At 39.9% G+C, this 17688-nt stretch overlaps 1 protein-coding gene across 2 annotated transcripts in view; it reads right to left on the bottom strand.

The window, feature by feature from the left end:
- Positions 1-17688, bottom strand: part of POP2 (Pyridoxal phosphate (PLP)-dependent transferases superfamily protein) — a 269455-nt gene that overhangs the window by 68592 nt on the left and 183175 nt on the right. Inside the window, exon 18 of one of the 2 annotated variants that reach the window (XM_089818182.1) lies at positions 16486-16863. The exons of the other annotated variant lie outside the window; for it this stretch is intronic. Within the exon in view, the coding sequence (XP_089674308.1) occupies positions 16844-16863 (20 nt within the window). The 3' untranslated portion in view covers positions 16486-16843. Of the gene's footprint in view, positions 1-16485; positions 16864-17688 lie in introns of those variants that run through there. 2 annotated transcript variants of the gene reach the window in all.

Raw genomic sequence — 17688 nt, 5'->3', positions numbered from 1 at the left:
GTTGTGGTGTAGGCACCGTGTGGAACCGAGCCGAGGTGCAATCCTGAGGTTGTGCTACGAGATGTTCCCTCTAGCATAGTTGTGGTGTAGGCGAGGCGTGGAGCCGAGCTGAGGTGTAATCGTAGAGGGTAAGTGCCGGTGTGCATAAAGGGCGGCTTAGGTAGTCGACCTCCCTAAAGAGGGAAAAAGAAGAGCAGTCCTTCCCTCTAGTCTTCGGATGAGATAGAGGTGACACATAATCATTGGAGCGAAGAAGAGTAGCTCCACCTTATCATGACATGGTGAAGTTTGGTGACAAGACAAGGGTCCCTATCTTAGCGAAGTGGAGTAGTTGAGCCAATGTTGTGAACGAATCCCTTGAGGCTGTCTAAGATTTGAAAGCTGGAGAAAAGAGTACCTAGTCCTGCGGTAGGAGGCAAATGGTTTGTCCGAGTAGGAGCATTGGGGGCTTATGGTTAGCTATGTAGGGGATGTGTTTTGAAGCCAGATATCTATGCAGAGTGGTATCAAAGGGGTGTGACATTGGGTGTACATCCAAGGTGCTTGGTTAGTTGGGTTTGCATTAGGATGGGATCTCAAAGGCCATGGTGGTCTAGTATGGCGATCAAGATGTAGTGTTCCAAGATAGTGCTCATGGTGAGCTGTGTCATGAGGCAGATCCGTATCAAGTATCTGAAGAGGTAGTTGTTGGACATGACTCAAGGAGGTGAGTCATGATGGATGGCTAGAAGCAATGGCTTGTGGTGCATGATTGAAATGGGTGAATTGATGAGTGAGATAATTCAAAGGTGAAGCTATGGTAGCATAGCCAAGTTGGAAATGGAGTACAGCATCCAAGGGATTGGGTGGATCATGCAGCTAGGGTGTGGAACTCAAGTAGGTCTTGTATTGCAAGGGGATCCGTGGATGGGGTAAGATTGCGTGGATACATGAAGGGGTTGGTTCGAGTGCATTGGATGCACGAGAACAAGATGTTCACCAACGAAAGCATGTAGACATAGACATGGTGTCGAGGCAGTTGAGGCTCAGTATTTGGATTCAAAGTTTGGCTAAGGCAGTCAACAGTGCCGTGGGGAATGAGGGTTGGGCTTCAAGGTTCCTGGGGAGCTAAGGGAGACCAACAAGTGAAGGAATGTCGTGGAGATAGAGTCGTGTTAAGATAACATGAAAGATTGGACTGGAGGACTTTGGTATGTTCCGAGGTGCTTTGGAAGTGTGGAGTATGCTATGGTAGTATGCATAGTGGACGAGGACTCAGTGGTCTAAGTCAGCCAGTGTGGATGCAGTGTTCAGCAAGGGAGTCTTAGTGGTTCTTGATGCAGTGGTGCAGTGCTAGGCTCGAGTAGTCGGTAGAGTTGAACAAGGGGATCTGTGATAGTTTTGGGCATTCCAAGAGGGGCATTATGAAGATCAAAGATGATCAAGGGTGGTCAAGAGACTCGGGAGTTGAGATCACATATGGCCAGTATTGGAGTAAGGTGGTCTTACAGGGGATGCTGAGGTGAAGATATCACAAGGGCTAAGTAGGGGTTCAGCTTGGGGTTGAACAGGGGTAGAGCTTGTAGCTTGAGGATGCGTGCATGGAGCAGCAAAGGAAGAGAACCAGAGTAAGGAGTGGTTCGGCAGGTGCTTCTATTCTGCAAGAGTGTTTGTTTAGGTAGTCAGGTGTATGGGCACATGATGAAGTTTGGAGGTAGGCGTAGTCTGGGTGAATGAAAATGGCTCGACCATATGGGGAGTTAGAAGTAGGGATCGCCAATGTCGCACGTGGTTGGAGATTCTAAGGGAGAAGGCTTATCCTAGGCATAAGCTAAAATCTATCCTCATGACAACTTATATCTACGTCATATTTGAATATATGCATACATACTTATACATGTCTGTAGCATGTACAAATGTATGTAAAATTTAAATACCATGGTACCATTATACTAAAACATGTTTGGCATTACAAGAAGGATTTGAGATCGACTCACTTCTCAAGGTAACATTTTTTTTAATTTGCTTTACTGCATAAATAAATGTTTATATATCTTAGTCAGCTTGATGACCTAGTTAGCTCATGGTAGTCTCTTGATGCGTGTTTGTCTTGTCCTAGCCTGCGTTCCCTAACCATGGTGGTTTAGATTCATACTTGTTAACCTTGGTGGCAAGATGGTGCTCTCGTACTCAATTCCCTCTCTACCAATGCTTCCCCCCTGCTGCCCTGCTACATGCAAGAAGAATTAGCAAGGTGCAAGCATACTTTCAAATTAATCAACTGAAATTAGTCATCATTAGATTCATTACTAATTACCAAATTAATTGTAATAGCAGGTAATCTAACATCTTCCTCTTCACATGAAACATAACGGTCAACAAATAATTCCATTCGTATGAACTTTAAAAACGAGTAACTAATTTAATTAATTACTTGAAACATCAATGTTTCAATTAATTTTTCAAAATCAACAAAATAGGGGATGTAACACTCACGGGTCCTTGAGGGTTTGCACAAGGGTTGTCTCGGATTTGTGTTGGGTCTGTAGTAGGTTTGGTAGAGTTTGCGCCACGGATTGTGGGTCCGTGGACCCTTCCTAAACCCAACATGAATCTGGACCTGAGGAGGACCCAGACCTAGACTCGATTGACAGGGTCTGAACCTAGTAAACCTATGTATTAAGTGATGGGTCTTACAGATTAGTTTAAACATGTTTAATTCTACCAAGAATCAAATTTAAAAGGGTTTATTTGCATTCTAGGACCATCCTAAACCTACCTAGAAAAGGGGGTTGTCACAAGATGTATCACAGTATGATCCTACCATCCTATAGGAAAGGTGCATATAAAAGAAAGGAAATAAAAACTAAGAGGAGTTAATAATTAGCCAAGATTAAACATATATAAGTCAATTGTGGTTCAACATTCAACTACCATGTATGAGGATCTACTTACCCCTAAGTCTTATAGTGAATGGGGAATTTGTGAAGGGGGAGGGGAGTAATTTAGTCATGCTAAGGAAAAATTTTCCGAAATGGGCTTTTTGTTCATGAGGGAACCTCAAGTAGACTGTTTCCATGCCCGAACGTAGTATTTCCACCAATCAATATAGGAACATGACAATGTTGGTGAATAGTAAGTACATAATTGTTTCCAAGTCCTATTAACATGAGTATCTACCTACCTCGAAGCTTTATAGTGAATAAGGATCCTGTGAAGGGAGAGGGGAGTAATTCGGTCACAATGAGGTAGAGATTCTCGAAAGGGGCTTTGTTCATGAGGGAGCCTCAAGTAGACTATTCCCACACCCAAGCACAGTAATCCAACCATTTACTATAGGAACATGCCCATGTAGATAAATAATCATATCAAAGAGATAAATAGTAAATATTTAAGTACGCTGTTTGCATCTCTCTGCTTTCATGTGTATTCTCTCTATCCTCCTAAATTAAACTGATGATAATATTGTCATTGATGTCAAATAATTTTATGAACATGAGGAAAACTACAATTGTCAGCACCATCAATATCAACGGTTCGACGAAATTGTCATTGGAATCAACTATAAGGAAATGATTTATATTAGTGATACAATATGCTATATTAAGAAGTGACAAGAATTATTCTGAAGTATAAATAACAACACTATTAATGAAACATAGTTAACATCTACAAAGATGAATTAATAGATACAATAAAGAAGCAAATAATTACATATAATGAAAGCTGCATATATTAAAAGAAAAAATGATATTGGAATAGTTTCATTAAAAGAGAATGAAAGACAAAATATGTTGGCATGTGAAAAATACAAAGGAGGGATGTAGTATCTGTTATAGGTAAATATTGTGTAGCTGACAGGATGTATGTCGTCGGTAGATATTGTGTAACCGATAGGTCCCTTCAAGAAGGTTCTTTTCATGTAGCCGATGGGTCCCTTCGGGAGGGTTCTTTTTATCTAGCCGATGAGTCCTTCAGTAGTTGTCATGTAGCCGACAGACCCCTTCGGGAAGGTTCTTCGGAAAGTATTTATACACCCTTCAGAATCATTGTAAGAATCATCAGAAGCTGTATGTAATCTCTTGGCATATGTGAATAATACAAGGAGTTCTGCTATTCTTATCTGTTATCTGTATGCGTTAATTTCTTTACCCAGTACGGTAAACATTTGGCGTTGTTGCCCGATGGACCTGAAACAAAGGTGGAAGAATGAAGACTAATGCCGAATCAGCTAAACAAGGATAAGAATAAGTTGAAGGAAAAGGACGAAATACGCACCATGTAGAAAAATTTGATTCTGACACAACAAGCTAAACACAGATGGAGGTTTTAGCACATTATTGACGGATACCGTAGCACTGAAGAATTGTTGGAGGAGACTCGACAACGGGTGGAATTGGTGGAAGAAGCAAGGGAGGAATTTTTGAATTTGTATTCGCCGAGGGAAGAGAATCCAGATGGAAGGGGATTAACTCACACGGTTTGGAGTGTCGAGAGAGCACGAGCGTGGAGTGAACTCTTCGTTTGAGATACACTTCCGGAATAGACAGCTTCAGTTGAGGAAAACCCTCCTTCACCAAATAGCACGATTGTCGAAAACAACACGGGTGTGCAGAATAGTGCAGGAGTACAGAACAACACGGGAGTGCAAAACAACGCAGGTACACAACAAACTCCTCATTCTCGAATAATAATGGCAAGACCAAAGGGAAAGTTGCCAAAATTTGATGGTGATGAAGCAACTGATCCAATCCGACATTGTAAAAATGCAAAACAATTTGGAGGGCGAATGGCATAACAGATACAAATGAATGGGTTTGACAATTTCTAGCAACCCTAACGGGTGGCGCAATTGATTGGTTTGCCAATACGAATCCGCAAAAACTAACCAATTGGGACAATATTAAAAAGGAATTTACCATTGAATTTCAATTGCTACGTGATGACAATGAGATTGTAGCTGAGATATACAACACAATACAGGGGAAGAATGAGATAGTCCGAGTCTACCCCAAGAAATTAAAAGACTTAATCAATAAAATGGGAAACAAGCCAGCTGATGGGCTGCAAAAGAGATGGTTCGTTGAAGGCCTACGTTCGAAATTGTTGATGAAGATGACGATTGTGCCGCCGTCATCATACACTGAAGCATACAATCGAGCAATGAACTTAGAAAGTGAGCAGAAGACAAAAAAGAAAAAGAAGAGTAGTTCATCCGATTTAGATGATGACGCATCCTCGGGAGAAGATAGTAGCGATGAAAACAACAGGAAAAAGGTCTGAGCTCTCCAAAAAGACATGATTCTCATGATGAAGGAATTTAAGAACATGCAGAAAGAAATGAATGGAAGTGAACTATGGTGCACGGAATGTAAGGCGGAAGGTCACACAAAGGGATCTTGTCCAAAGAACTAGTTCTGCGAGTTCTGCCAGATCATGGGACATTCCATAAAAGAATGCCCCTTCAATATGAAAACCAGAGGATCTCAACAAGTGCTCCTGACACAGGCAGCTTCCACGTTAGGAGGGAATGGAAACACAAACATTGATGGTGCCACTTTGGGTGGGTACAGAAATAATAGCAGAGGGCAAAACAACAACAATGATAACAATAACAATAACAATGGCAGCCGAAGTTGAATTCAGTACGATGCAAACGATCAATTGATGGTTCAATGCCGAGCATGTAATTTGTGGGGCCACTTTGCCCAAGACTGTACAACGGCCAACACACCGAAATTATTATGTAGATGGTGCGGACCCGACGATCATGAAGATGCCAAGTGCCCGAAATCCGAAGTAAATTTGATCACCATCGAGATGAATGAAGAGGAGATTTTGGCAATCACTCAGAAGCAAGACTGTACCCTGACTCGACGGAAGAAAAGAAGAGACTAGAGGAAGCACAGGCAGAAATCTAGAAAGCAATGCAAGCGGAGAAAACACATTTGAAGGACACTACCGGTACGTCAGCAAGGAATTGCGCAGAACAGAACATAGTACGACAGATATTACAAACTGAAGTACCTGTCAAAGTAAGTGACTTGTTGCTCTCAATGCCTCAACTCCGATTGGCACTCACAAACATCGCTCCAACTGCTAAACTACCAAGAGAACACAGAAGGGAGCAGGAAAGTGGAGCAAGTACAACGGATAGAAGGGAGAAGGAAAGTGGCGCAAGTGCAGAAGATCCAATGCTGCTAGCCCTTACATCCGGACGGCATCCGGCGGTTGTCGAGATGGGAATTTTGGGAACTGTTCTGACAGACACGATTGTGGACGGAGGTTCTAGTGTGAATGTGTTACCAGAGGATACTTGAAAGAGGTTGGGACAGTCGACATTGTGGCCACCTACATTCCAATTATTAACGGTAGACCAACATGGGATCAAATCGTTGGGAGTCCTGATAGCACAGCCAGTGACTATCGGAACACAACCGTTTCTGCTCGACTTCGTCATCATCTTGCTGAAGAGGAGAGGATATGATGCCATTCTGGGCCGAGGATGGCTCATACAAGCAAAGGTTGAGCATGATTGGAAAAAGAATACTCTATCAATAGAGCGCGGAGGCAGAAGATTCATAATTGACCTACACATACAAATGGTAGGTAAGGAGGCAACATCGTCAGACTCAGAAGGTGAAAGTGAGAATAATGACGATGGAAAGAAGAGAATGGAACCTAATGACTCGTTGAACGGCCTTTTCCACTGGCAGATGGAGGATTATGAGCTCTTTCCGAGCCGTAATATGCTATGGGTCATTGAAGGTGAGAAAGAAGAGGGAAATGAATGTCCGAAGGAATACAGAGAAGCAGAAGAAGGAAAGGTAGTCACGACAAAAGTTGAAGGGAAGAACATACAGTACGAACCCAAACAAAGGAAAGATTCCATTGTACGACCGCACGGAATGGAAATGTTACATCGAACCACGGATATAGTAGAAAGGTCTGCATAGGAAACAAAGAGGAAGAGTTTAATAAAAGCCTCAGTAGTACGGAGTAAAGGTTCTAAAATCAAGAATACAGTTATTGACGACAAGGAGTGGCAGCCGATGGAATTCATGGCACCGAGTTTCAAACCAGGCGATATGGAAAACTTGAGGGAGAGAGCGGGTAACTTAAATAAACTTCGACGATTGCAAGCACAAAGGGCCACGAAGGTGACACAGAATAGGCGCAAAGCATGGCATGATAAACACCTAAAACTGAACAAGTTCCAACCGGGACAGTGGGTGTTGAAGTACAACGAACGAAACGAAATCAAACCAAACAAATTTAAAGTCAAATGGGTCGGGCCATACTAGATCCAGGAGGTAGGTGACAATGGAGCAATAAAATTGTGGACTTTGGACGGACAATAAGTGCCTTAGGCAGTCAATGGGTCGAAGCTAAAAATGTACCATTCACAGAATGACAAAGTCCGAATGACTCCCTCGTCGTTGTAGAATGGCGAAATCTGGAGGGAAAATTGAATTTGTTGTATTTTCAAAAAAAAAAAAAGAGGAAAAAAAAAATTGGAAAAAAAAGGGTCAGAATAGAAAAAGTCACCGTACAACTTTCAAAGCTTCATTCATCGTACGGCAGATTTTAAAAACTTGCAAGCACCGTATGGAAATTTAAAGGAGGGATATAGCGTACGGATTTGAAAGTAAGCTTCCAATTGCTATTGTATGGGCTTCTAACTTTCTGATTGCTACCGTACGGATTTCAGAGGATATTGCCTATTTCCACCATACAGATTTTGAGATTAACCTTGCAGTTGTCACCGTACGAATTTCACAGTTGGTGTATGGATTTCCTTCTCAATTTGGTGTATGGATTCCTTCACAGTTTGCCGTACGGATTTCAACCATAGAAGTTGGCGTACGGATTTCAAGAATACAGTTTGGTGAATGTAGCTTGGCGTACGGAATTGGTGAATAAAGTTTGGCATCTAGAGTTGAATAATAAGCTGATACCCGTACAAGCCTTGTAGTTAAGAAACAACAAAGAAAATATACAATAGCACAGTACGACATCACAATTTATCTCCAAGGGCAGACACAGGAAGGAGGCAAGATAGAAAATCCGTATAGAAATAGGAGCCATTTGTAAAGTATTCAGGGAGAGGCCGTACGGCCTACCAGATGAAATAGCTGAACAAAATTCAGAAGAAGGGTGATAGGAGGTTTTCCAGAGAAAAAAAAAGATATAATAAAAAAATGACAGATTGAAACAGTTTAGAATGAGTAATGCATGATGCTAAAGGGAAGGTAAAGACAGAAACAAGTAGTAAAACATCAGCGGTTGCCAGAAAGAGTGGAATCAGAAGAAAATCACAAAAATAGTGTTCCATGCAGTTTTGTGTGGGTTTTGGAGTGCTAATTTGGTCTTGACGGCGGACCTCGCTGGCCCCCTAGACCCCCAGTCATTGTTGCGGTTATCAATCATGGGAAGTATGACCAGTTGATGAGACCTGGAGCTGCTGCAGGCATGTAGTGTTTGTGTACCAGAGGCACTTGGAGTAGGTGTTGGACGTGAGACTGTCTTGGTGGATGCATAGAGAGCTTGGGAGGAGTTGATCATCCAGTTGAAGGTAGTCTAGCGAAATTTGGCTTAAGGTACCCAGGAGTTGGAAGTAGAGAAAGCGGCATGGGTGGCTATCAAGGTCAGCTTGATTAAGGAGACAGTATTGTGTTAGCAAAGGCTACAAATGCAACGTGGTTTGGAGACCAATTTGGTGCAGGCGTGGGACAAATGTGAAAGTGGTGTGAAAAAAACAGATCTATCTTGTTATAGTTAGTCAGTTAATGTATTCCGTTTTGTTAATTTGTCTCGGATATTTTGCAATTGTCGACTGGAGACGACTTTTTCTTTTGGGGGGGATGATGTCATAGGTAAATATTGTGTAGCCGAAAGGATGTATGTTGTCGGTAGATATTGTGTAGCCGACGGGTCCCCTCGAGAAGGTTCTTTTTATGTAACCGACAGGTCCCTTCGAGAGGGTTCTTTTTATCTAGCTGATGGGCCTTTTGGTAGTTGTCATTTAGCCAACAGAACCCTTCGGGAAGGTTCTTCAAAAAGTATTTATACACCCTTCGGGATCATTGTAAGGATCATCAGAAGTTGTATGTAATCTCTTGGCATATGCGAATAATACAAAGAGTTCTGCTATTCTTATTTATTATCTGTATGCGTTAATTTCTTTACCCAATACGGTAAACAGTATCGTGCAAGCAAACAATATATTATTCAGCGATACAGTCTATAATTATGATTTACAGAGCTTGTATAGTAATAACAAATGAATTTTATAGTTCTAGAATTGGCAGTATTGAATGGTCACAGATTCTTACATAGCTAAAATATAACGTTTTTTCAGCGTATGAGTTAGACAGTGCCAAATCATACCCATGTCCACATTAGCTATTAGAGGAAAAATAAACAATTAGGAAGCAACACATATACCGTCAAAAGAGTGCAAATGATAATCTTCCAAAAATGAAGTGGAGCAGTTGAATATAAAAGAGTGATTAGAAACAGAGGCTGAACAGTATACAACCATGGAAATATATACGATAGGAAGATCAATAGTAATGGAGTTTTATGGCAATCATAAAATATTGAGTCTGCCTGTGATATGTGCTTCAACGTCATGGGATATACAGGGTGAAATTGATATTTTAAGTTTTCAATCAGTACATTTTACTCCCAAAGAGATGTTGTTAGCATGTATAAGATGAGTAAGCATATACAGCTATAGAAAATTGATTCAAACCATTACATATAGAAGTCAACGTTGTGGTGGAGAAAGAAACTTGTATGAGATAGAATGATCAGCATCTTGCAACCTTCGACCATTACACAACCATAGACAGGGTGGAAGAATCACGTTGGAGTTTTAACATACAGCAGCAAACAAAGAAAAGCCATTGGAGATTACACAAGACATACACAGTAGTGTCTTCAGGAATGATGAACTGGAGATATGTTCTCTTAAAGTGATAACCACTACTATGAAATGGCAGTGTGTTTATACAAACAGAAAGAGATACAGCAGCAAGATACCATTCCAGCAACAAAAATCCGAAGCAAATGTATTTTAGAAGCACATAAATGCGTAGAAGACCATAAATGAGTATATAAAAACAATGAACACATATGGAAATATTCGCTATTGATCAAGACTGATTAATCAACCAAAAACAACTACAAAGCAGTACATAGCGGCATCAAAGGATAGCTGTTGTAGGTGCACATGATACTGAATCAAAACTTCTGCATACACCATGAATCGAATCATCAATGCAGGCAATAAAATTATTATTATCATAAGTTCCAGAAAAGGGAAGAACAATAATTTTTAAAGGGGCATCATCAGTCTAAATGTTTTGAAGAAAGAACATCCGAATATAATGTTATTTGAGATAATATTAAAAATGGACTAAAGATATTAGAAGTTCTTGTAAAGAGCTGAGATTCTGTTAAATGTAATGCCCCCATTTTTAGTAGGTTCCTGCAGTTGGCCAAGTTAGTTCACCATAGTGACCCTCATGAGTTGACAGAGCGTTTTGGGGGTCTTAGTTATGGATTTACTATTTTAAGTAAGTCCATTTTTAGTAGTTGCTATTTTCAGCAGCGTAGTGGATAGCTTGGTAGTTGGTCGTCACCTGTAGTTAATTAGGTTAATAATTGCATGAGCTCTTATTTAGTTATTATTCATTGAGTTGCATTATTATAATAATGCTTATATTATTGTAATAATGACTTTAAGTGATATTTTTAAAAAAACAAGTTGGAAAGTTTTTAGTGTTGAGTTCTTTTGGGAAACTTCCACGATTTTTGAAGTGGATTTTTATGGAAACTTCTGCCAACGAAAGCTTATAAATGAGAGCTCATTTCATTAGGAAAGGCTTGATTTTATTTTTGATTTTGTGCCTTTCTGGCTTTTGCCTAGGTTCTTAACTGTATGCCCTTGCTGATGTATAAGGGTCTTTGAAGTTTCTGAAGTTTGAAGTCATTGCTGATGGATAGCAATTCACTATCTAAATCTCCTATCTGTGTTTCCTGTATCTGGGAGATTATTCTGGTATATTTCATTGCAAATTGTGCCGTTATAAACAATTTGCCAAGTCTCCTTACTATATTACTGTGGCTTGGAGATTCTTAAGGTGAATAATTCCTGAGTTGTGGTTATCCACGATTTCTTGTTGGGAGTCCACATAATTTAGTTGTGGTCAAATTGGCTGAGACTTTAATTTGGAGATTGGATGTCTTACTGCAAGACTTGCGATTCATCTTTAATGAGCAGCATTCAACATAGGAGCCGACAGATGTATCTTTGAGGCCAGCATTTGATGTTTCTAAGTGACCAGTGGCCAAATTCCTATAGCTCGTGTTTGATCTTGAGTGTGCTGTGTTACTTAGTAGAAAGTTGGGCGTTTTTGGTGGACGGCCAAATACAATTCAGATCAGTGTTTCAACGTTGGTTCATTATAAATGCATAAGGAGGCAGCATTGTAATTTACAGTGAAGGAATTCTATGCATATTGATTAGCCAACTGGAGTATTGATCCATTACATATTAGGTTCTAATTAATTGTCTTTAGATTTCCTTGCTTATGCACTCGAAAGAAATAAAGCATTTGATTTGGCTATTTGAATTGGGTGTATTCAGTATTTCATTGAAACAATCTATTAATATTAAGAAACATATATTACAAAACTTTGAAAAAATAAAACAATTGCAAAGCGCGAAGTTGTACATCACCATTCAAACTAGAAGCCAGGTTGGGGTTCTTACAGTGGTATTAGAGCAGTTTCCTGCCAGCCTGTAGGAATTGGGCTCAATTTTTATTTTGTTCAGTGCTGACCTTAAAGATTTTCAGATTTGATTACTAGAGTGACTAGCACTTTAATTTCTCTAGTTATGGATAGACATAGGACTAGCAGTTCTAGAAGTCGGTGGAGTAATGAGGAAGTTAGAGTAAAAATGAATGCTTTGTAAGAGAGTATGGGGAAACTTAAGCTTCATCAATAGAAGTTGGTGGAAAGTTTGTCGGATCTAACGACCGTTGAGAGGGCAGCTAGGTATATGGTTTCTGCCTTTAGGAGGCCGACATTGAGGTTGCAGGGAAGAAAGCTTGAGTTTTCCTCGACAGGTGTCCATGATGCTGATGTTCCTTCATTTAGTACGGCACTTGCTAGTCCTATTTGCAGTATTGATGATCGACTAGTTTCACAGGGACATGTGGATGTGCCCGTGATGGATAGCAGCACTAAGCTTCAATAGGTTGAGGCTCCCAAAGTAGTTTCTTAGTTGCCACTGGCTTGTCAGACTCACCGGAGGAGGGAGTTGTTATTGGCGACTTATATGTCATCTACTGTAGTGTTGCTCCAGTTCAGGAGACAGTTGCTTCCTTAGGTGGGAGCTAGGCACATATGGAGTCACCCAACGATAATGTTGGTGACATAGGTGTTACAACGAAGTTGGGAGATGTAGATGCAGACGGTATGGACACATCTGATGATGCTGTGAGCTGCAACGACTATCATATCCCTTATCAGATATTGGGTGATGACTTCGAGGATGTTTTGGATGAAAGCAAGATCGATCTTTTCATGATCTTACGATTGAGGTGGAAGCTAAGACATGCGAGCAGATTGATATTGTGGGGGCTTCCATTTCTTCGAATAAGGAGTTGGTTGAGGTACCTAGTAGTTGTATCTCGGATGTGGAGTTGTGCGAGATTGATGGTGCACATATGAGCAATCTTGTGGTGGGCAGTTTTGATTCAGTTTCCTATCACAGTGTAGTTAGTGAGACACAGAGATTGCATAGGAGTCATGGGTTATAGAGACATCATGTGACTAGTCAGCTGAAGGTGAGTAATAGTGGCATTCTTCAACTCTTGGGCATCATGATGTTGTCCATTAGATGCTAGCTACATCTAGTTGGGGTGCTCCTATGTCTAATGAGTGCGGTGATAGTACTCTTTCTCTAGCAGAGGTTCATGTGCTTCGTGAGGTTGTCAGGATCTTGAAGTATAATTACTTGCAGTCAATTGCTGAAAGGGATTACCTTTTGGAGAGGGGTAGCACCTGTTATGAGACGTTGTTAAGGAAAGAGGAGGAGGTAGCTAAGCTTACTGAGGAGCTTGAGGTGACTATGGACTCTCTTCAGTATACTCAGTTGGCTCTTCGAGAGTCATAGTCACAGTTGGATGAGGTTACCGTGGAGTTAGAGTGGGTATAGTCGACACCAACCCTAGACCCTGTTCAGTTACATATTGTGGTTGGTGGTGAGTTTGCTTCCATGGTTGAGGATGAGGGATGTGATGATGTGACCGACACATCCATCTAGCATATGGGTGCAGTAGGTATAGAGGAGGTGAGAGCATCAGGGGAGACGAGCTCTCATGGTGATTTGCTTCTTTTTACTAGAAGTAGATCTATTTCTTCATTTCATACAGTTGGTACCATTGGACAAATGGTAGTGCCACATTTTCAGAGGGATCAGTTGTGGGTCGTAGGGGAGCAGGTTGATGCTTCCACATATAATTTCTACTGCACACAGTCTTTCACGGAGTATCTTTTGGAGAATTCAGATGTGCAGGAGGATTCGTATAGAGTGTCTGAGGATACTCTCATCCGAGCCTCTTGTGTCATTCAGAGGGTGGTGGGAAATATTGTAGAGAGTCTACCTATTATGCTTCCCCATAGGGATTTCAAGGTTGGGTTTGCTAAGAGGACTGCCCAGGATCCTGCTCAACCAGTAGTTCAGAGTTAGAGATTGGAGCCATCTTCTAATTCCCAATTTGATGATGATGAGCCCTGGATAGAGATTGGGAGTTTTTATTGGCATTACACCGTGAGCTATGATCATCATTTTTCTTTCGACCCACAAGTAGAGGACTTGGTTTCACGTCGGTGTGGGTTGGTTCCAGTTTCATTCCAACCATTATGGGATGGATTAGCACCATCTTTTGTAGATGGGATTGACAATTGCAAGTTAGACCCCTTGTAGTATCTACACACCCAAGATATTTTGGTAGAGGTTGGAGTTGGTGTTAGTGATTCAGGTACCTGTGATTCTCACCATCTCCATAGTGCAGTTGGGTGTGATTGTCAGTTTGATTGGAACTCAGGTGTGGACAGAGTTGGTATTATAGTTGTATTGAGTTCTGATGGAATGTTGCCTTCATTAGCACCTCAGGTCGGTTTTCAGATGATTCTGATGTTGATATCCGTTGTTTGGGTGTTGGTGCTACAGGGGTTGTTTGTATACAACAGGGATGGTACAAAAGTTCTACCTTTGGGATCCAGGTGGATTCTGTGGTCATGTTGCCCCGGAATTGCTTGGGGACAAGCAATCTTAGGGAGGGAGGACTGTAATGTCCCCATTTTCAGCAGGTTCCTGCAGTTGGCCAAGTTAGTTCACCATAGCGACCCTAGTGAGCTGACAGGGTGCTGTGGAGGTCTTAGTTATGGATTTACTACTTCTAATAAGTCCATTTTTAGTAGTTTCTATTTTCGGCAGCACAGTGGATAGCTTGGCAGTTGGTTGTCACTTGCAATTAATCAGGTTAATAATTGCATGAGTGCTTATTTAGTTATTATTTATTGAATTGCATTATTATAATAATGACTTTAAATGATATTTCTAAAAGAACAAGTTGGAAAGTTTCTAGTGTTGAGTTCTTTTGGGAAACTTCTACGATTTCTAAAGTGGAGTTTTATGGAAACTTTTTCCAACAAAAGCTTATAAATAAACTCATTTCATTGGGAAATGCACACTTGATTTATATTTGATTTTGTGCCTTCGTGGCTTTTTCCTGGGTTCTTAACTGTATGCCCTTGCTGATGTGCAAGGGTCTTTGAAGTTTTGAAAGGTTGAAGTCACTACTGATGTATAGCGATTTCACTATCTAAATCTCTTATCTGTGTTTCCTGTGTCTAGGAGATTGTTCTGGTAATTTCATTGCAAATTGTGTTGTTATAAACAATTTGCCAAGTCTCCTTACTGTATTACTGTGGCTTGGAGATTCTGAAGGTGAATAATTCCTAAGTTGTGGTGATCCACGATTTCTTGTTGAGAGACCACATAATTCAGTTCTGGTCGAATTGGCTGAGACTTTAATTTAGAGATTGGATGTCTTACTGCAGGATGTGCGATTCATTTTTAATGAGCAGCGTTTAGCATAGGAGCTGGCAGATGTATCTTTGAGACCAGCATTTGATGTTTCTAAGCCTTGCAATTTGTGTTAGTGACCAGTGGCCAAACTCCTATGGCTCGTGTTTGATCTTGAGTGTGTTGTGTTGCTTAGTAGAAAGCTGGGCATTTTTGGTAGATGGCCAAATACAATTCAGAACAGTGTTTCAACATTGGTTCATTATAAATGCATAAGGTGGTAGCATTGTAATTTACGGTGAAGGAATTCTATGCACATTGATCAGCCAGCTGGAGTATTGATCCATTACATATCAGGTTCTCATTAATTGTCTGTAGATTTCCTTGCTTATGCACTCAAAAGAAATAAAGCGTTTCATTTGACTATTTGAATTGGGTGTGTTGGTTCCCAAAACCACAGATTAGAATCCTACAAGCCTTGCCTGCTCGATGCTGTGATATCCAACTGGTTAAGGCCAACTTGACGGGATTGATCGATGTGATCTAAATCCCCTGCGCTTCCGGCTCTGCAAGACCGAGGCGAGTGTACCTGATCTTGGACGAAACACTTAGATCTAAGATGCTTAAAGCAAATTGATTAGAACACAAATACAATAAATTTTTTCCAAATGGCAAGAATTATAGGAAAACTTTAAACTTGCAATTTATAAATTAAAAATAAAGGTAAATAATTGTATGAATATTTTTTAAATAAAAGTGATTATTATAGATGATTGCAACAAATCAATACATTAATTCTTCAATGGAAAGAAATGAAACAGTTGCTAGCGTATGGATTATAAATCAGGAGTAAAAGACCAGTGCTTGATCAAATGGGCAATCAGAGTCAATATTATAAGTTGAGACGTACAACTTTATAAAGTTTAATATACTTAAAACTATAAATAATTTTAATAATTCTGATACGACGAATCAATTATATAAATGCAATTTGAACCAGTCTAAAATGCACTTTAACTCCCGTAGAGACAAATTAGACATAAATACGAAAATAATTAAATATTTCACAATATTTATGTTTATCAAATTTAAAGTGCAATAATGACCCAGTCTACTTATTGGAATATTAAAATATTTATAGAAAGTAAATTTCAAAAAAAAAAAACATTTATAAAGGACAACTTAATAATAGTTTAAAACTCCGAAATATAAAATTAATAATTATGCCAGGAATAAATCACAATAAAGACACTCCTTACAGATGATCAATTTATTGTGTTTCAATTCCGGAATCGCATATGAATTTGCTCCATAATTTAGTCCACAGGCTTTGCTCAAAAACTTCATTTCTTTGCCGATAAAAGAATATAATACATCATACGTGCAACTATAAAAAATTTTAAAATATGAAAATGAATATGTATTGTCTCTCACATGTCTTTGTTTTACATCTCATATTTATAGATTGCCAAAGGACATGGGCCTCTCTTCAAAACATCGCGCCCTTTAATAACAAGAAACTAATCACTTTGCTATTATAAGCTTCAAATGTAAGCTTTACCCCATAATCAATATTGTAATTAACAACATATTACTTCCAAATCAAACGATGGAAGCTTATGAATCAAAATATTTATCAAATTCATAGTATTGTCGGATGTATCACTGAGGATCATTCTCCAAAATTGCATAGGGCCTTCCTCCATTAGGCATGTATGGTGCACCATGATTATCTTCGAATTTCTGGCGGCTCCTTCATCCAAACGTGTATTCACCTGCAACAAAAACACAGGGTTAGAACAAGCAAATGTATTTATATATTCCTCTTTCTCGTGATATACATGGCGGCGTAGTCCAAATCCGACTCCATATTCAAGGGCCTCCTGTTCAAAATTCTTCCCCTTCTCATCCGCATGCGTCTATTCCTATTGGCCTATACATGTTCAGCATGTTTGGGCTTCCGTTTTTCTCCATATGCTTTCAACAGGCGGACTTAATTCTCTTCTGCTCAAGCTTTAGATGCAGAGGCCTAACGTCCAATATCATTCCTTTGCTCGGGCGCTTGAAGACATCAATCTATCTCTATTTGCTCCAATCATCTCTTCCTTATCTTGTACACAGATTTCTTGGGGTGCCTTTTAATCTATGTGCTAGAGATCCCTTATCTGCTGCACGAATTCTAGTTATTCCATTGTATGATGCTGTGACCTCCATATGCCGTCCTGAAGATTTCTGGAAACATCACCATCGGGGTGCTACAGACACTGCATCTTATTTCTGCAGATGCTATGATATTTATCCCCAACAATATTGCTTCAAGAAAAAGGGATGATTAATACCAAATTCTGATACTCGGCTACCTTATCATCTTAGCATACACACAACTGCCTGTTGGCATGCATAGTGTGCAATCAGGGAAAATTCCTTGCACATATCAGGCATATTAAGTTTGGTACCATGTTTTGTATATTCTATAATCAAAACTGGCTTATCCATTATCATTTCTGAGATACTGTAGCTCTTCCAGAAAATAAATAATGCCTCCAAACAATACTAGAAACTGCCAAATTAATGTTTATTGTTTTAATTTAAACAAGCCC

Source organism: Cupressus sempervirens, chromosome 3, assembly GCF_028749045.1.
Source record: "Cupressus sempervirens isolate cs-2001-9-10 chromosome 3, ASM2874904v1, whole genome shotgun sequence".
Classification (NCBI taxonomy): Eukaryota; Viridiplantae; Streptophyta; class Pinopsida; order Cupressales; family Cupressaceae; genus Cupressus; species Cupressus sempervirens.
Note: the sequence above shows the minus strand (reverse complement) of the source record. Positions and strands in the feature narration are given on the sequence as shown.